This window comes from Notolepis coatsorum, assembly GCF_963971535.1.
Source record: "Notolepis coatsorum genome assembly, chromosome: 7".
In the NCBI taxonomy this organism is placed as follows: Eukaryota; Metazoa; Chordata; class Actinopteri; order Aulopiformes; family Paralepididae; genus Notolepis; species Notolepis coatsorum.
The window spans coordinates 131,972,606-131,993,784 of record NC_140171.1 but is presented as its reverse complement, the minus strand read 5'-3'; the positions used below and the strand labels follow the sequence as shown (position 1 = coordinate 131,993,784).

The 21,179-nt window shown below is 44.2% G+C and overlaps 1 protein-coding gene across 3 annotated transcripts in view; it reads left to right on the top strand.

Annotated features, from left to right (window-relative positions):
- The window catches only part of LOC311232055 (phosphoribosyl pyrophosphate synthase-associated protein 1-like), an 87,419-nt gene that overhangs the window by 54,618 nt on the left and 11,622 nt on the right, over positions 1-21,179 (top strand). For all 3 annotated transcript variants that reach the window (XM_084318726.1, XM_084318727.1, XM_084318728.1), the window contains 4 exons: positions 1,727-1,899; positions 5,976-6,091; positions 13,061-13,116; positions 15,022-15,167. In XM_084318726.1, the coding sequence (XP_084174852.1) occupies positions 1,727-1,899; positions 5,976-6,091; positions 13,061-13,116; positions 15,022-15,167 (491 nt within the window). The remainder of the gene's footprint in view (positions 1-1,726; positions 1,900-5,975; positions 6,092-13,060; positions 13,117-15,021; positions 15,168-21,179) is intronic.

The window sequence follows — 21,179 nt, the reverse complement described above, 5'->3', positions numbered from 1 at the left end:
GCATAGCAAGGTCCGATCCGGCTATAAATTAGGTGATACATGTCTTACCGTGTGCCCGTGGGATACCCTCCAGCATTTCCCCGTTATCGATCGGCATCTGGTAGATCGATATGTCCATTGGTTGATGATAAATCCTCTTATTCCATGGTGAAATCTGCGATTCGAAACGTAATACACGGTGCATGATGTTCGTTTCGGATCAGGGTAATATGATCCTCCATTGGAAGGTAAAAAAAAAATTCCATTCACCCACAATGATACTGCAGTGGAGCGATGGCGCCCCTAAGAGGATCTGGCCGGTATTGCATGTTGCCGATTCCACAGAGGAGGGAAGATCTGCAGAGCCGATCGGGGATCTTGATCCGGTTATTAATATGGAATAAAACAATAACAACTTGCCACGGCTATATACGTGCCTCTGGTCCACAACGCATGGCACCGAAACCCGTATAAACTCGTGGGTGATCCTTAATGTGTTAATATGTACAGTAGCCTATCAATTGTACATGCATTTATATCTAGTATTTATTCTGGAATGGACTAAATGACCGTGTGGGACTAATGATAGTGTGCTCATCATCAGTAATACTACTCAACAGACCTAATTACACAAAACGTTTTCATATTTTCCTAAATAATGATCTGCAATCATACATAGCACTGTGAAGAACAAAAGCATACCCAAGATGCTACCACAGGGCATACAATGTCGGTAGATGTCACTGGATTAGCTCAGAAGAACCATAAAACGTATTTCTCCATGAGATTAATTTCACTTCCTGATTCTCTGTGAGATTAATTTCACTTCCTGTTTACCGAACGCTACCTGTCACTGAAATGACCTCACTTCCTGTTACATCCTGTGATTCTTAAAGTGACCATGACAGAAATGCAGAAACACAATATATTTCTAGAAAAATGATAAACAAGACTTCTACTTGAACTTAAAGTAGACTAGTTAACTTAGTTGTAACAAAACAGCCATCTACTAGTCAGACAAGCAGATACCCTTTTCTTCTCTGTGCATGCATTTTAGGCTTAGGGAACAGCCGCACCGTTAGCCTAGCTTAGCGTCATTCACTGGAAGTAGGTGTGCCAGTGTAGCCTAGTTCCCAACAGTCACAAAATACACTCTAAATACAACTCCAAAACGTTCATGTAAACATGTTGTGACCTGTGTATTTACCACGTGGAGAAATAATTAAAAAAATTCAGACATTTTCGTTTTCTAAGCAGATATATACTCTGAAATTATTTTTGGCAAGCCACTACTGCCTGGGCGCAGTGATTTCATCACCTCAAAAGCCCCGTTTTTCAAAAAGCACCTACTTCCAGTGAATGATGCGCTAAGCTAGGCTAACAGCGTGGCTGTTCCCTAAGCCTAATGCATACACAGAGAAGAAAAGGGTATGTATCTGCTTGTCTAACTCCAGGGTAGATTGCAAATAAGCTAATTTCCCAAATAGTTGGCGTGTTTAAGATATCTCTCGTAACAAATTTTAACACAGTATATTTATAAACTTTTCAAAATGAACCAGCACATTAAATGGTTTCACAAAAACACATTTAATGTACATAACCGATATATCCCCGTTTCCCCTCTCATCTCTACCACACCTATCCCATCGCCACCTCCATGTATAGTCGGAGAGAGACAAACAAAATGTCACACACACACCCTCACACACCCTATAAGTGTTTTTTACCAACTCCTTGTGTTCCTCAGAGATGTGAACACAGCCATCATGGAGCTGTTGGTGATGGCCTATGCCATGAAGACCTCCTGTGCCAACAACATCATTGGGGTCATTCCATACTTTCCCTACAGCAAGCAGTGCAAGATGAGAAAGAGGGGCTCCATTGTCTGCAAGTTGCTAGCCTCCATGCTAGCCAAAGCCGGTAGAGTTTTGTTTACTGACTGTTCTAATGTATGGTATTGCTTACTGAATTTACTAAAGAAAGAAAAAAATTGATGAAGTTGTGTTTTGTTCATCAAGTTCTGTCAGAATTGGGTATCACCTCAAAATATTAAACGATTTATTTCACAATCTTTCACCTTTACTGCTGAGTCACCACTGCCTCGGGCGATTTCACAAAAGGGATTGGGCGGCTTTTTCTGACACAATGCCTCTGCCAATATCCCCAAAACAAACCTTGCTATTCACAAAGCACTTGCAAAGGGTGAAATACCGTGCTAACTGCATTGCTATCAACATTGCATTTCTGTGCATCCGTGCTATTTTGCGGGTATTTAAATTAGGTAAAATGGGCGGAACATGTGCCTCTTTCTATGCAAATGAACCTCATTGCAAAAACACTCCAATTCACAAAGATCGGTGCTAATTGCCACACGCAGTTAACCTCTTCCGCCCAAATGACATCACGTCATAAATCAAGCTCTCCAGACTGTCTGACATAATTATCGTTTTTTTCTCTCAAACGTATTCAAGAATAAACACCATAACCATGTCACAACAGCAGTTATAATGTATATTTTCATCAATACGTTTGCGCGTGTTATTAGTGAGGTTTTAGTTTTTTTTTATGTGTTGTCATCGTGGAAATAGGCAATTTTTTATTACCGGCCGTCTGTGAATGTAGTCATTTTGAGTCATTTTGAGAAGAGGACATCCAGAGCTTTCAATGAGCGTTGGAATTTTTCAAAACTACACTTCCCAGAGGCTTCTAGCTTTTTGCAAGCAAATTACTTCCTGATTATTATAATTTTGTTTCTTATTACTCAGGATTATATACCACAAAACTGAACATTATTGGCATATATTGGAGCACAGTTAGTTTGTCTCCCCTATTTTGAGCATTTAGCAACCATCCGATTTGAAATCAGTTTAAAAATGGCGGAGATCTTGCAAGAATAAAAAACCTACTGTACATACAGTAGATTTCATCTGTTCTTCATGCACGCCTGGTGATACTAAATCCAAATTGAACTCGGCCATTTGAAAGATAAGATTTGGCCCAATCCATAAATGTGCGAATTGGCTATAATAAAGTAATTTATAGGCCTCCTATTCTATATATTTTTTTTATCCACTTTTTTCTCCTCCTGTTTTTTCTGTATTTTCCTCCCATCCCAATTTAGTCGTTATGCCAATTCCCCCTCCCCTTCTTGGTCGTTGTGCGCATGTGCCCCCCACTGGTCGGTCTAGGGAGCCCTGAAGTGTATCACATGCTTCCTCCGATACATAGGAGACAGCGAGCAGCCTCTTTTCACCTGACAGCGCGGACTCTCATTGGTGAAGTGTAACGCGTGGGAGGTCACACTACCTTCACCATTTCCCTCCCTCGCTGTGCAGGCGCCCTGGCCCACCTGTAGGAGTCGCTGTTTACAACGATTTCCCTAGATACCAAGAACATGCAAATGGACTTGTAGAAGTGGAGCAATATTCCATTTACTTTTCAGAAAATAGGGCTCCGGGCTTAAGAGGTTAAAGTGACGCTATTTAGAATCTATTTGAAATTCAAATAAATGGTAATGGTGGTAACAAAGTGCATTTATAAGGGCTGTCATTGCCAGCGTCTCCGGTGATCCGTTGGGTTAGGTAATAATCACAATATTACAAGAGAATAGAACCTGCACACTCTCATGCTCCAGAATAAACTTTTAATTTATAACGTTTTGTCAGGTCCATGAGGAGTAGACGCTGGAAACACGGTCAATGAAAAGTTTATGAGAATGTGGGTTAAATTTTCTTAACTAAACATTAAATACAACTTAATTTCTCACTCTAAAAATGTATTCCAAGTCTGAAATTATCTTCACTGGCACACAGTGCATAACTTCGGCCGAAAGATTCAGCAACATGGACAGGTCTGCTAAAACCTTTTTAGACTAGATGTGATTTTGTTTTTATTCCTGTACATCCCTAGGTTGTTTTTTGATATGATAGACATTTTGGTTTTGTAACTTATTAGTGGTTATAAAAACATACCACATAATACCGCAACAATGAGGCATTCACATGAAGGGGTAAGGTGCGCAAAAGGTAATATAGCTCAGTGTAGGAAGATCAGATCGACAGGGTTTATCTCTACATGATCAGGAGACTCGGGTGCATAAAAACGTGATCATGGTCAAATTGGTCATGACACTAGTACCCCCACAACCTGACCTACGAGCGAATCTATGAAGGGGAGCAAAATATGGCAGGAGGATTTTGCGAAGACTCCGTTTTTTCTACCACTAATAAGCTACAAACTCAAAATGTCTATCATATCATAACACAATCTATGGATGTATAGGAATAAGAAAATCACATCTAAAATGTGCCTACCCAATTGGTACCAAAAAGTGTTTGGCCCAAGGACTAGAAGAGCTACAGTATTGATTCGTCAGGACTTCCAATTCGCGATCAGATAATTGAAGCTTCTGTTTTCTGTCTGGCATTGTCCTTATTTAGTCTTTATTTAACCAGGTTTGTCCCATTGAGATCCAGGATCTATTTTACAAGGGAGACCTGGCCAAGAATAGCAGCAACACAAAGTTTCAAAATAAACACAAAGATATTACAGATCAAAGTAATGTGCCTGTTACATGGACAGTATTTATACTATTTTACCATATCAGGAGCAAATTACACTCCGATGCTCCGCGAGCCAACTGCACTGCCAGATATCTGGAGCAAATTGCACACCGTATGGGCGTGTTATGCGCTAGTATGTCATTCGCACAATATCTTCAGTGAATAGGTCCTTAATAGGTCCGGGAAACGCTTAAACACGTCATTCCCGGCCATGCTCAAGTTGCCGAAGACGCTTTACAGCGTCTTTGATATCAATATTTAAAAAATCTGGGACCGGATTCATATTTCCCCTCCGCTGGCCTGAGATCCACCAGGAGGACCCACTGAGCTCTCTGGCGGTTCAGGAGCGCCATCTGGTGGCCGATCGGCGCAATCGCTTAACAGGAAGTGCCATAGAGGTTGTGCTGGACGGCCGTATTACTTCCGGGCACTCGCTATAGGTCCCGGCATTCTAGCTCGTCACAATACACAGCGATCGATTGCCAATAACTCGATAAACAACATGATTTGGACGTATATACCATTATACAAGCTGGAGATGGACCGGGTAAATCTACATCCCATAATGATACAATTTCTACTCTACGATGATCGCCCAACGGCGCGCGGAGACTGGGGTGAGTTTTAGCGTGTAAAGTTACCGTCTTCGATACTAACTGCTATTATCAACATTTGACCCACATTAGATGATTGGTATAACGCTGCCCACGGAATTATAAACGCCCCCTAGCCCATCCGGTCAACATCAGATGACGTGTAGTAACTTCTAGAAGTACGTCTAGTTGGAATTTTTTATATCGCGCTGATTGCCATAAAACTGTATTGCATCATCAATATAATGTATTTGGGGCTATAGATCACGTTCTGGAGAAAGCTGCAGAAAGAGATGAAAACATACTTATACATTAGACCATACTTTACTATGAATATGTGAATGAAAAAGTTTAACGTTGCTACACAATGAACAATACATATAGGACTTTGAATGGGCCCTAATAATGGCAATGTAGCAATAGAATTTAAAAAGTTATAGCCCTGCAAAGAAGGGGACTTTCTCTATAGACAAATAGAGCCGGCAACCTACGGTTGATAATGAATTTAACCCATGGCAGCCAAAGTGTTAAGATGGAGCAAATAGCGGGTGCAAATCACATGCATTTAAGGGTGCTATTATCGGGCACAATCCATTCTTTGTGAATTCGCCCCTCAGTCTTCCATTGTATTGGAAATGTGCCTTAACGGAACACACCAACATTATGGGAAATGCTCTTACCATTTTCTCCATAGTCAGACAAGATGATAAATACCAATACCAATTTAGGGCTAAACCAACTGATGGTTGAGTATTGTTGATTTAGGGCTAAACAGATTGATGGTTGAGTATTGTTGATTTTAGGACTAAATAGAGTGATTGTTGCATATTGTTGATTTTAGGACTAACCCACATCATCACCATGGACCTCCACCAGAAGGAGATCCAGGGCTTCTTCAGCTTCCCTGTTGACAATCTGAGGGCCTCCCCGTTCCTCATACAGTACATCCAGGAGGAGGTAAGGCCTGGGACACTGAAGCGCTGTGATGTGTCGATTCTGGAGCGAGCAGGAGCCTAGCTGTTCACACCAGAAGACATTTCTCCATGCCATGCTATAATAATAATAATAATAATAAATCAAATTTATATAGTGCCTTTCAAGAAACCCAAGGTCGCTTCACAAGTCAAGAGGGCTAGGGAAAAGGGGCAATAGGGGAAAGGGGGGTGATGAGGGGGCAGGTAGAGGGATAATGAAACCTAAATATAATCTAAACTAACTAGTGGGTGTATCCTTGATGAAAAGATGCGTCTTGAGAGCTGTTTTGAAAGTCAAGTCAAGAGTTTTATTTGTCACGGCATACAAGTATACAATGAAATGCGGGGGGTCTTGCCCGCAACGATTGTGCATAATACAATAATAATATAATAAGCATCCAATAGAACGACATTGTGCAATAATACAAGTAATCAAAGTAGGGCATATCGGTATATGTACATGAGTTTTTACAGAGCATGGTAGGACATGCTAGGTCCTGTGATAGTGCAATACACTGTTAGCTACGGATGAGGCACTGGGTCTTTATGTACACTGCTATACAATGCTATATTATACAATCTCAAGTTATACTACCGTAAATCCTCAAATAGAGGAGGGACCTCCGATAAAGGAGGGGCCTCTCATAATGGCCGGGGGGTTTGATGCATTTAGACAAACACAGGCCGGTCTCTATTATAAGGTAGCAAAAAAAGTATTTATTTTTTATTTTTCGTGCCGTGATATAGAATGAGATAAACTCTTGCCAATGGAAATCAAGTGCTGCCTCCCGCTACACTGACTACCGTACATTAACGTTTACCTCTGGTTAGCTTTAGCGCTAGCCGCTAGCTAACGTTGTCATAATATCTAGATATGTGGTGTCAACTGGATGACGCTGACTTCGTTTGCAAACGTTAACGTTCGCTATCTATATGGCGTTGGCAGGAGTGGCTGGCGTTGTCTAGTTGACACATTAGAGATCATGATGCTATGACAGCGTTAGTAGCTAAAGCTATTCCCTGGATGTAAACGACTCGATTCGATGGAGGAAGTCGAGAAGGTACCACACGCTAAACCGTCCCCGGACCCCACAACCTATTATAGACAGTTCCAACTTCAGTGTGTGAATTACGTTAATCCCACAATTACTCAACTGCACTCAATATTTAAATACCAATGCTAGTCTAAATAAATGTAGACAGACAATGTACGTATTAAAAAATATAAATAATAATAATAATAATGCAATAAAAGTCTGAAAATGAAGGGATTATGTCCATGAGTGTCATTTTTTATTAAGGCCTGCCTCTTATATAAGCCTCTCTCTAAAAAAGCCTGGTGCTCTTTACAGCTGAGTTAAATAGAAGACCCGTCCTATATTTGAGGATTTACGGTATACTATTCTTAAAGTGACTATACTCATGTTAAAGTGGCTGCTATTGTGTGAGCGTGTACAGTGTGTGTGTTGTGTGTGTGCTCATGTGTGCTTGTGTGTGGAGAGTTCAGTGTTCAAGGCTCTGATGGCCTGGGGGAAGAAGCTGAGCCGAAGTCTCTCTGTCCTAGCTGCTGGTGTTCGCAGGCGTTTGCCTGACCGCAGCAGCTTGAACAGGCTGTTGTTGGGGTGGTGAGGGTCTTTCATTATTCTGCAGGCTCTGGATTTGCACCTCTTGTTATATAGGACCTGCAGGGGTGGTAGTGCAATACCTGTGGTACGCTCGGCTGAGCGTACCACTCTCTGTTAGGGATGTCCCGATCCGATCACGTGGTCGGGATCGGGGCCGATCACGTGATTTTCCGAAGATCGGGATCAGCAAAAAATAAATAAAAATCAGGATTTTTATTTATTTTTTATTCAACAAACATGACCATGTTCACGTCTTAAACTCATACCGAGGCCTTAGTTTTCGTTTTAAATTGCATATCATCATTCATTTATTTATTGTCACACAGAGCAGAAGAATTTTGCCAAAACAAACCAATAGTATCCAGCTGCAGAACGGCAGACCAGCCACACTCTCAGACCCAAATGCATTTCCTTTGATTTAATTATACATCAAATGATTTATGTCAACGATTGCAATGCCTCGCTTGAATGAAGTTAACTTTTCACCTGGATAACGTCAACATTCAGGGTGAATGTAATGTGAGAAATTGGGATAAAAAAAAAATTATATATTTTTTTAAATTATTATTATTATTATATATTTTTTGATCGGATCGGGAACGATCGGTATCGGTAGATACTCAAAATCACATGATTGGGATCGGATCGGGAGTAAAAAAAAATTGATCGGGACATCCCTACTCTCTGTAGGGCCTTCTTGTCCTGTGCCGTCCTGTGCCGTGCTGTTTCCATACCTGTTTTTTTTACACCTGTTTTTACACCTGTTTTACACCTGTTTTTTACACCTGTTTTTATACACTGTTTTTATACACTGTTTTTATACACCTGCTTTTATCTAATCACGCTATTATTAATATTGATGGGTATGACTTAATTGAATTTTATCATGTACTTATTTTTAATTCATGATGCAGACATAACGTGTAATAACTATGGGAACGGTCAATGTCTGTATACTGTTGTGAGCTGCGAGATACCCTGAAATTCCCCAAGGGGATTAATAAAGTATCTATCTATCTATCTATCTATCTATCTATCTATCTATCTATCTATCTATCTATCTATCTATCTATCTATCTATCTATCTATCTATCTATCTATCTATCTATCTATCTATCTATCTATCTATCTATCTATCTATCTATCTATCTATCTATCTATCTATGTTTCCAGTCAAGATGCTCTCTACAGCTCCGGAGTAGAAGGACTGGAGTATCTTCCCAGATACTCAGAACTTCCTTAACTGTCTCAGGTGGTAGAGGCGCTGCTTCGCCTTTTTTACTACTGAGTCTGTGTGTTGTCCATGTCAGATCCTCTGAGATGTGGACCCCCAGGTACTTGAAGCTGCTAACCCTGTCCACGGTGGCCCCGTTTATCCTCAGTGGTGTGTGTGTCCCCTGCTGTCTTCTTCTAAAATCCACGATCAGCTCCTTGGTTTTTCCAATGTTCAGGAGCAGGCTGTTGTCCTGGCACCAGCGTTCCAGTACCTCAACCTCCTCCCGGTAGGCCTTCTCGTTGTTGTCAGAGATCAGCCCCACCACCACTGTGTCGTTCGCAAACTTCACTATGGAGTTGGAGCTGAACTTGGCCACACAGTCATGTGTGTATAGTGAGTACAGCAGGGGGCTCAGAACACAGCCCTGGGGGGACCCGATGCTCAGGGTGATGGTGTTGGAGGTCTGACCCCCCACCCTGACCGCCTGGGGCCTGGATACTCAGAAAGTCCAGTATACAGGCGCTCAGAGCGGAGCTCAGACCCAGCTCGATCAGCTTGTCCACCAGTCTGGTGGGGACTATGGTGTTGAACGCTGAGCTGTAGTCAATGAACAACAGTCTCACATAGCCCCCCTTCTGGCGGTCTAGGTGAGAGAGGGTGCTGTGCAGTACTTGGGAGACCGCATCATCAGTGGACCTGTTTGGCCTGTATGCAAATTGCATAGGGTCCATATCACTGGGGAGGGAGGCACAAATGTGATCCTTAACCAGCCTCTCGAAACATTTCATGGCCACAGAGGTGAGTGCCACCGGTCTGTAGTCATTGAGACCTGTTGGGGTGGATTTCTTTGGTACCGGGATAATGGTAGACATCTTGAAGCAGGCAGGGACCACTGACTCCGCCAGGGATAGATTAAATATGGTGGTGAACACAGGGGCTAGCTGGTTAGCACAGGACTTAAGTATGCGTCCTGTTATTCCATCTGGGCCAGCAGCCTTCCTGGTGTTCACCTGTATAACTGCTCTTCTCACACTGTGTTCCGTCAATGAGAGAGCGTCCCCGCCCCCCTGCGGATGCCCCCCCCCCCCCCTCCACGACAGCCGGCTATGAAGCTAACAACAGTGTCTGCGAACTCGCTGACGTCACTGGTGCTTCCTTGGAACATTCCCCAGTCTACGTCCTCGAGAGCGTCCTGAAGCGTGGCCTCTGATTGGTCGGACCATCTCTTTACCTCACGTGACGCCGTCGTCTCTGCCTGTAGGCAGGAATAAGCAAGATGGAGTCATGGTCCAATGTGCTTGTGGCCCCCGCTAATAGCGGAGCCGGTACTGCCTTGTAGCCGGCTCTGAACGGGGTGTAGCAGTGGTCGAGCGTGTTTCCTCCCCTTGTGGAGCAGACGATGTGCTGAAAAAAGGATGGCATCACTTTCTTCAGATTCACCTGGTTGAAATCGCCGGCTACGATCATGGCTGCGTCCGGGTGCTTGATCTGGTGGATGTTGAGATGCCCCTGTAGCTCCGCCAGGGCCCTGGCGGTGTTCGCTTGGGGGGGGATGTATACTGCCGTCATGATGATCGCAGTGAATTCTCGGGGGAGATGAAACGGGCGACATTGAATGGCCAGATGTTCCAGGTCCGGGGAGCATGAACTGGAGAGTATCTTAATCTCCTTTGGGCTTACCCAGCCATTGTTTGTAAGGAGACAGACACCCCCGCCGATGCTCTTACCGGAGGCTTCTGTACGGTCCGCTCTGAAGACGATGAAGGAGTCCGAGGGAGAGACGCTGTGATCCGGAGTCGCTGGTTTCAGCCATGTCTCCGTGAAGCACATGATGTTACAATCCCTCACCTCTCGCTGGAATCGAACCCTCGCCCGTAAATCATCCATCCTGCTCTCCAACGAACGTGTATTTGCCAGAAAAATGGATGGGATCGCCGGACGGTAAGCAGATCTTTTTAGCCTTATTCTGATTCCGCTTCTCCTTCCCCTGTGTTTCTTCTTTGTCTTACCGCCGTCTTTGTCTCTTTCCCGCCTGATCTCCGGTGGCCAATCTTGGCATAAAGTGTCTCTAAACTCCTCTTTAAGTCCGGAGTTTAGGTCTATAAGTGACTGGTGGTCGTATGACGTCCCCGCCAGTGTGGTTTCCATAAAAAAAGTAGTAAAAAGAAACATAATAGCTAAAAGTATGCACAATCTTTGCGGAGCAAAACCGACGGCGACTGACCTGGGTCGCGCCATAGTAGTTAAAGTGTGAAAGTGTTAAATAGTGAAAGTGTCCCGGGTTGGGGCGTTGAGGATTTCGGGGGGGGGGGGGGGAGTTCCAGAGGGTAGGGGACGCCACACTGAAGGCTCTGTCACCGAAAGTTGCGAGGGATGGAGAGGAGACCCAGATCAGAAGATCGTAGGTTCCGGGATGGAGTGTGCTGGTGGAGGAGATCAGACAGGTATCGGGGGGCGAGGGCATGGAGGGACTTGTAGGTGAGGAGCAGGAGTTTGAAACAGTGGAGGTGGATGAGGGTGGGGGTGATGTGCTGCCAGGGCTTGGTGTGAGTGAGAGCCCTGGCAGCCTAGTTCTGTACATACTGGAGCCTGTCCATGGCTTTGCTGGGTACCCCGAACAGGACTCCGTTACAGTCGTCCAACCGGGAGCTGATGAATGAGTGGATCAGGGTCGGAGACGGTATGAACAGTTAACACGGCCGCCGAAAGGAGACTGGCTGCTCTTCTCTGTGCTTTAGGGTGCATACATAACATAATGCACTGTACAGGTGATGCTAAGTAGCCTAACATGATACACTGTACAAGTGATGCTAAGTAGCCTAACATGATACACTGTACAGGTGATGCTAAGTAGCCTAACATGATACACTGTACAAGTGATGCTAAGTAGCCTAACATGATACACTGTACAGGTGATGCTAAGTAGCCTAACATGATACACTGTACAAGTGATGCTAAGTAGCCTAACATGATACACTGTAGAGTGATGCTAAGTAGCCTAACATGATACACTGTACAGGTGATGCTATGTAGCCTAACATGATACAAGCTATATAAATTATAATAATATTATCACCAACAATGTTTAGCTAAATTGAACTCTCGACCCGTCTGACCCCCTGCTGGGGAACCATCATTTAGAAAACCACTGCTTTCAAACCACCAGGGAGTCTTTACATTTAATAAAGCATGTTTAATAAGGACTTACGTCTACATTCATCATGAGACTTCTCTGCTGTGTCTTCTTCTTCTTCTTCTTCTTCTTCTTCTTCTTCTTCTTCTTCTTCTTCTTCTTCTTCTTCTTCTTCTTCTTCTTCTTCTGCTTCTGCTTCTGCTTCTGCTTCTGCTTCTGCTTCTTCTGCTTCTTCCGCTTCTTCCGCTTCTTCCGCTTCTTCCGCTTCTTCCGCTTCTTCCTCTTCTTCTTCTTCTTCTTCTTCTTCTTCTTCTTCTTCTTCTTCTTCTTCTTCTTCTTCTTCTTCTTCTTCTTCTTCTTCTTCTTCTTCTTCTTCTTCTTCTTCTTCTTCCGCTTCTTCCGCTTCTTCCGCTTCTTCCGCTTCTTCCGCTTCTTCCGCTTCTTCTTCTTCCGCTTCCTCCGCTTCCTCTTCTTCACTACATGAGTTGGAACATGTGTCGGGGATGTGCTGAGGCTTTTGTGCAAAAGATTCAGCCTCACTGACAAATAGTGAAATGCTGTAGGGCCTACCTTTTTATTATACTTTGAAATATTATTCAAATCAAATGACAAACGTCATGCTGATTTTCTCAAAGCTCCAACTCGGATAAGAGTTATATATATATTTTTTCTTTTAATAAATAAAAGAATAATGCATTTGTCACACTGGTGAAATGTGGTTCAGTGCTCAACGTGGAGTGTATTTCCAGGGTTTAATCCTGTAAGACCCTCGGTTGCAAAGTTAGAACATCACTTTTAGCGTTTAGCTATTCAATTTTTTTTTTTTTTTTTTACACATTTACATAGTCAGTTGTTCAGCCTCACAATGCTATTGGATAGTAAATGTGTTTATAGGTCCCAGATTCTGGCCTCTGAAGTTGATAATGTCAATTTAATTTGGGCCTTACAGGGTTTAAACGTGTATCTCCTCTTCCCCAGATCCCAGACTACAGGAACGCTATAATAGTTGCAAAATCCCCGTCGGCTGCCAAGAGGTAACAGCAAGGCTGGGACATGCAGGACCTGCAAGTATTGATGTCCTCAACTTGTGTCATAATGTTGTTTACTGTATGTCCATTATCTCATGTCATAGGACTGGTGTGTGTGTGTCTGTCTGCAAATCTCGCAAACTACAAGGCCGATGGGTCTAATATATTTTGTGTACAATTATGACTATATGAACCAGAATGGTCATCATTTGTGGTTTTGGCGATGCATTGTTTCTTAGAATAGAATGGAAATCCTTTAATAATTCAGAGGGAAATTCGGCACTACAGATTGCTCACATTGAACAACAATAAACATTAGGTAGTCAATAGGACTAAAATAAGAATATTAAAAATAAGAATAAATAATAAAATACAGTCCAGGATATACATTCTAAAATCTTAAATATACAACTATCCATCCAAAAATATACAGACATATACAGTCAAATGTACAGTAATAAGTGTAAAAATGTAAAGTGTCCAGGAAGATTGTGAGATGTTCTTTCTGGGAAAGCCCTCTATTGACTCCAGAATATAGGCATACCGCCTGGTTGAGCTTTGCACTCTACTGAGCACACTTTTCTAGTTAGGGATTGTGATGATGTGTCATCCGTGTGCACACACACACACACACACACACACACACACACACACACACACACACACACACACACACACACACACACACACACACACACACACACACACACACACACACACACACACACACACACACACCATGTGTATTACATTCCTGGACTGTGATGTTACTGTGTGACAGTGTAAACATGCATGTTAGTGTGTTCAGGCTTCTTTGACGTGTGTTAACACTTTGAGTGCCAGCGACGAGATTTCTCGTTAGTTCATGCCGACCGTTGAGTGCCAGCGACGAGATATATATATATTTTTTTTATTAGCGATTTGAATTCATATTTCATCAATCTAGTCTCACGTTAGTGCTGCAAACTCTCTCTGAGCTCCATTGGGAAAATACCGCCCCCTATCGTCTCTCCCTGTGGTACTGCACCACTTTGGAATGGATTGAATGAAACACATGGGGGGAACAAGTCCTGCTTCCTCATTTTACTTCTCGGGCAAGTCACCCGAGAGGATCGGATTCATTGCCGAGCCCCAAAACGGCGTGGAATACATATTTCCAGTACCCAGTGTTGGATCAATAAACGCGATCGATATTTGGAATGGCGATCAGGAATTGGAATAATCTTTTTGGAGAACATCTGATCTGAGGTAAGGAATCTATTTGACCAGTCTTAGAATAATCAGAGCTTTTTTCACAGAGATATCAACGTGTGCCCTGTGTGTGTGTGTGTGTGTGTGTGTGTGTGTGTGCTGATCAGGAAATGAGAGAATCGATTTGTCAGCTCGCTTCTATAGTGTGCATAAGTACACATACTATCGATAATCTAGCGTTTATTTGAAAACGATTCATAAATAGGCCAAAAAATTACAACCTTTTTTGTGTATTCCAGAATATTCCAGTAAAGGGCGATTATCACAGAATCTTTATATTTTCCTGAAACTTTAAAAAAACAAGTGTTTTTCAAAATGGTATAAAACGGAAATGATCCGATTAAAAAAAAAAACAATCCGTTTCGACAATGTTGACTGTCATTGATAAGTGACGGCCAGATTAGACACATAGCCATAATTTAAGACATAGTTTATGCGTTTGCAAATATGAGAGCTCTATCATTGAAGTGGGTGGTGGCATTCAAGGGGGGTAAGGCGCACCGCATGGCTGGCACTGAGTGTGTTAAGCTTTCCATGACTGTGTGTATCTGTGTAGTGTGTGCGTTCACTGGTTTCTATGACCATGCATTAATGTTTATGGGTCTACCTGTGTGTGTTGGTTTGTATGATCATCATATATTTTGTGTGTGTGGGTTTCAGAGCCCAGTCCTATGCCGAGAGGCTGCGGCTAGGCCTGGCCGTGATGCACGGAGAAGCTCAGAGTTCAGAGTCGGACATGGCCGACGGCAGACAGTCTCCTCCCTCTGTCCGCCACACCTCAGGACACCCCGGCCTGGAACTGCCCTGTAAGACGCACACACACACACACACACACACACACACACACACACACACACACACACACACACACACGCACACACACGCACACACACACACACACACACACGCACACACACACACGCACACACACACACACCTGATGGTTTAATCTCTCTCACTCCTTCACTTCCATTCTTCTATTCTCTCTGTCCATTAGTCGCGCTCACACACAGGCTCCAAGACTTATTGACCACATTCACACGGCGCCTATTTTTTTGCTCTTATGTCCCCATCATCTCAGGATGGGATTCCTCCTTTCCACCCTGAATATTATGGTCAATTGCACAGCTATGAAGAATCAATTTGGATGAACTCCACTTTACGTTTCCTCTCTGGTATCCCTGGAATTAGAATGAGTGTGCGGGGTGGTGCTCTCTCTCCCTGTAGCTCTCATGTGTCTGGTGGGGTGCTGCTCTCTCTCTCCCTGTAGCTCTCATGTGTCTGGTGGGGTGCTGCTCTCTCTCCCTGTAGCTCTCATGTGTCTGGTGGGGTGCTGCTCTCTCTCTCTCCTGTAGCTCTCATGTGTCTGGTGGGGTGCTGCTCTCTCTCTCTCCCTGTAGCTCTCATGTGTCTGGTGGGGTGCTGCTCTCTCTCTCTCCCTGTAGCTCTCATGTGTCTGGTGGGGTGCTGCTCTCTCTCTCTCCCTGTAGCTCTCATGTGTCTGGTGGGGTGCTGCTCTCTCTCTCTCTCTGTAGCTCTCATGTGTCTGGTGGGGTGCTGCTCTCTCTCTCCCTGTAGCTCTCATGTGTCTGGTGGGGTGCTGCTCTCTCTCTCTCCCTGTAGCTCTCATGTGTCTGGTGGGGTGCTGCTCTCTCTCTCCCTGTAGCTCTCATGTGTCTGGTGGGGTGCTGCTCTCTCTCTCTCCCTGTAGCTCTCATGTGTCTGGTGGGGTGCTGCTCTCTCTCCCTGTAGCTCTCATGTGTCTGGTGGGGTGCTGCTCTCTCTCTCTCCCTGTAGCTCTCATGTGTCTGGTGGGGTGCTGCTCTCTCTCTCCCTGTAGCTCTCATGTGTCTGGTGGGGTGCTGCTCTCTCTCTCCCTGTAGCTCTCATGTGTCTGGTGGGGTGGTGCTCTCTCTCCCTGTAGCTCTCATGTGTCTGGTGGGGTGCTGCTCTCTCTCTCTCCCTGTAGCTCTCATGTGTCTGGTGGGGTGCTGCTCTCTCTCTCCCTGTAGCTCTCATGTGTCTGGTGGGGTGGTGCTCTCTCTCCCTGTAGCTCTCATGTGTATGGTGGGGTGGTGCTCTCTCTCTCCCTGTAGCTCTCATGTGTCTGGTGGGGTGGTGCTCTCTCTCCCTGTAGCTCTCATGTGTCTGGTGGGGTGCTGCTCTCTCTCTCCCTGTAGCTCTCATGTGTCTGGTGGGGTGCTGCTCTCTCTCCCTGTAGCTCTCATGTGTCTGGTGGGGTGGTGCTCTCTCTCCCTGTAGCTCTCGTGTGTCTGGTCCGCAGGCTGCACTGCCTTATATAACACCAGGGTTCAGACAGGGGGAGGATCTAGGTCTCATCTTTTGCATACAGGTGCAGTTGTGCGTTTTGAGTGTGAGAGAGTGGTGTATTTGTACTTCTTCCATCCGGCCACACGTCTGCTCAAGAATGGAGAGATGACTGAAATCTAGAATACAACGTGAGTGGTGGTCAGTCTCTTTTTTTTTTTTATTATCTTTTTCCCCCCTTCTTTTTCCGTTTTTCTCCCATCCCAATGTTAGTCGTTATGCCAATTCGCACTTGCCTTCCTGGTCGTTGCGCACTCTACCCCCTACCGTCGGTCTGGGAGGGCGGAGGCTATCACATGCTTCCTCCGACACATGTGTACCCAGCCCACCACTTCTTTTCAACTGGCAGCGCGGACTCTCACTGGGAGAGTGTAACGTGTGGAAGGTCACACTACCTCTCCCAGATCCTTCTCTTGTGCAGGCGCCCCGACCGAACTGTAGGAGTCGCTGTTTACAACGACCAGGACCCACCCATGCCGGCTTCCCACCCGCTAACACTGCCAATTGTGTCAGTATGGACGGTCGGCCAAGCCGGAGGCACCACAGCTGGATTCGATCCCACTGTCTCTGTGGTGGTAGACAGACGATTAGTCCGCTGCGCTACCCGGCCGCCAGTCTCTTTTTTTTTTTAATGTGTGTGAGTGTTTAACCCTTTCACTGCCACACGACATACGGTTAACCCTTTACTATCACACAACCGACGGTCGCCGGCTGTTGTGTGGCAGTGAAAGGGTTTTAACATTCTGTGAATTGTCGCAGTGAAAGGGTTAAGAGTTGGGTATAATTGTTGGTGAGGCTTAGCGGTGGAGTAATGAATGCACAGTAAGTCTGTGTGAAAGTCTTTTCTAGCAACACAGACCTGTATGTGAGACGGCGTGCAGCATCTGTAGTGATTAGAGAGAGAGGTAATGAGCCATTAACGACACCGGGTGGAGGTCCTGCAGTAAAACCACGAGGCTGCTGCACAGTAGGACTCCCGTGGCTAAATGTTAATGATCGCCAGAGGCTTTGAGCCAGAGACGTGCACAGTCCTGCAACCAAACGGGAAGTTGGCACATCAGAGCTCTATAGGGGGACGTATGGGTCTGTTGGTGTCCTTTGATGCACGTTGGTACATTGACACAGACGGGAACTGGACTAGGGCTGGGCGATATGGCCAAAAATTATATCACGATATCGATATCATATCACTCGATATCTATAATTATCGATATTGTAGTGCTGTCCCCGACTAAGGATTTGGATAGTCGACTATGATTGGCCGAAATTAGCCGATGATCGACTATTAGGCGACTATGAAAAAAATTATTTGAAAAAAAAAAAAGTATAATTTATTATTATTTTTTTTTTCATTCCATTTGGGCTGTGGGGGGTGCTTAATGTCTGAAGGAGTCGACTGAAGGCTTCTTGTCCTCTGCAAAAGCATGCAATTGGTCCACTATTGCAGTGGTTCCCAAAGTCGGGGTCGCGACCCAAAGGTGGGCCGCGAGATAAAAAAAAAAAAAAAAAAAAAAAAAATTATTTTATTTTTTTTATTTTTTATTTTTTTGTCAGGCCACTGAACTTAGAAGCAGGCCAGGACAGTGTTTCTAGTTGTATTCTAAAATTCTATTCTATTGTATTCTAAAATGTGACTATATGGTTTTATATTAACTTAATAAATAAACAAAAACGAAAAATCTACTTATTTCAACGAACATTTCAAACTAAATAACAGATTATGCACATAAAATGCTGAAAACAACCGAAGCAACAATAGTATTTTAATGAGGCTATTATTATTATCATTATTATTTTGCAACAAGTTAGCCCTCTCATAAATAGCACATATAAATGAATAACTAACTTAATAGGATTGAAGTGATATTTGGCTTAAAAAATCGGTCGCCTGGCAAAAAAAAATAAAAAAAAAAAGCCTGACGATGTGCATTGGGCCGCGGCTCTCTGACGCCTTATTTTCTGGGCCCTGGCCTGAAAAGTTTGGGAACCCCTGCACTATTGGATACATCTTGATATTTGTCTAGTCTAGTGTGTTCATTAGATGGGTTAAAATCCTCTTTCAGTGCCTCTGTGCCTGTTTTCTTAGGCAGTTAGCCACTGGCATGCGTGCCATTAGCGTTAGCCACGCTTCTAGGCCTTTTTTCTTTTGGAAAGAATGATAAATATTTTTTATTTTTTTAATTTGTATTCGACTAAGAGGTTGGCAGTCGACTACGGCTCCTTTCGATCGACTATTCGACTAATAGGGGTCAGCCCTACGATATTGTAAAAAAATATATATTATAATTTAAACAAAAGATGTATGTTTATTTTGCAGCAATTCTTTGCAACTCTTTAGTGTTACAGCCCGTCACACTCCAGTTCTCAGGCTGCAGCTGGTTTGAAAGCGAAAGTAAACAGGCTTCTCTGCTGGCTGTGGCTCCAGGGGAGTTGAACAGTTCTGGCTCTGCTAGTTTCTTTTCTATCTTTTGGCGCTTTTTTGGTGGACAAACCACCGCACATGTGCACCGTGACTCGCGACTGGAGACTAGCTCTGCTAGCACACATAGCCTACTGTGTACAGACGGTTTCAAACTGTATTTTAAATTAGAAAGCAAACAAAATAAATGGTAGATAAAAAATAAATCTCAATTTGGTCAGTATTGTCATTTGGACAAGCAAAGCCATTACTTTAAGTTGCAAGAAAGACAAGTCTGTCCACTGTCTCTAGTTTTAAAACTGCCCTGTTGCAGGTCACACAAAAAAAAGAATTGTATTGATATTTTTTTTTATTATCAATTGATATCGATTATTAAAATATATCGTTTTATCGCCCAGCCCTAAACTGGACATCAGAGCTCTATAGGGGGATGTGTGGGTCTGTTAGTGTCCTTTTCTGCACGTCGGTACATCGACACCCAGACGGGAACTGGATGGGATTTCTCTGGTGCCTCCTCCTCCTAGTATTGCAGATGGTTGGGACACACAACTTCAGTTTATTTCTACTGAATGTTTCCTGCTTCCTGACTGACCACACGGTTGCTTAACGTTCACACACACACACACACACACACGCACGCAGGCACACACACACACACACACACACACACACACACACACACACACACACACACCCCTTCTGTAAACACTAGCAGATCTTTTATTTCTTATTTATTTGGATTTTTATTTTCTTGTTACGAAGCAGAGGGATGAAAGCTGGACCTGGGGATCTTTATAGAGCTCTAATGGGCCAGTGTTTGCACTACAGAAAGAAGTGCATTGTGTCAAACATTCTGTGTTTACCATTATCTCACCCTTAACACACACAACATGGCTAATCCAGTAAGACATTTGTGAGGCTGGCCTCCTTTGACACTGACATTTTCAGACATTCTCTTACATTCTCTGTAAGCAAGCTGAAAGGCTAGCCTAATACATGAGCAAGGATCTGGGCTGTCCCAGTGGCCTGATTACTTTTACCAACGGATTTCCAGTTCCGCGTTCTGCGATCTGATTTGGCCACTGACGTTTCTGGGCGTGTGACAGCTGCGCCAATCGTGTGACGCCTGTTTCTATCACCGGTTAAGCTTAGGCACTCTTTCGAAGTTGGTTAAGGTTAGAGTTTGTCTTAGAGCAGGGCGATAGAACACCAGCCCTGATTCCAAACTCTAACCTTAACCAACTTCGAAAGAGTCGCCTAAGCTTAACCAGTGATAAACTAGGCGTTGGGTAGTTTGCAGGCTGTTCGAGGCGGAAATGGGCGCGTCACACGATTGGGTGCACATGTCACATGACCAGAAACATCAGTGGCCAATCAGATCGCAGAACGCGAACGCGGAACTGGAAATCCGTTGATAAAAAACTAGACGTGTCCCAGTGTTGACCCTGCAACACACACGCACACACGCACACGCACACACACACACACGTGAGTGTGTTGGCACACTCCATCCCTCCCTGACATTACTGCAACCTCCTGTGAAATACTGCAGCCAGTGAAAGTGCCTCTCTACTCTCCCAGTTAGATTTATCTCATCTTCTCTCCCCTCCTCTCTCCACTCCCCTCATCTCTTCTCTCCTCTCCACTAGCCTCCTCTCTCCCCTTCACTCTACTTTCTCCACTCCCCTCTTCTCTCCTCTCCTCTCTCTCCTCTCCTCTCCTCTCCTCTCCTCTCTCTTCTCTCCTCTCTTTTCTCTCTCCTCCTCTCCAAGCGGAATTTCCTAACCACTCCCTCCTCCTTCTCTCACTGAATTGACCCTTTGTATTTATGTCGCTCAACCTCCCTTTGCTGAACTAGGAACCCTGTCACACTCACTCAGTCTCACCAGGTTTCCTTCTTTACAGAGTCACTGATTCCTCTCTTTTCAACCCTCTACGTTAACATTCTCTCTTTATTTGTTCTCCCAGCATCTGTCCCTTCTCAACACAGCAGCGTTTGGATTCAACACCCTCACTCACAGATAAAAGATGAAATAATTGTGTTTGTTGTTGCATGCGTTATTGTGTGTGC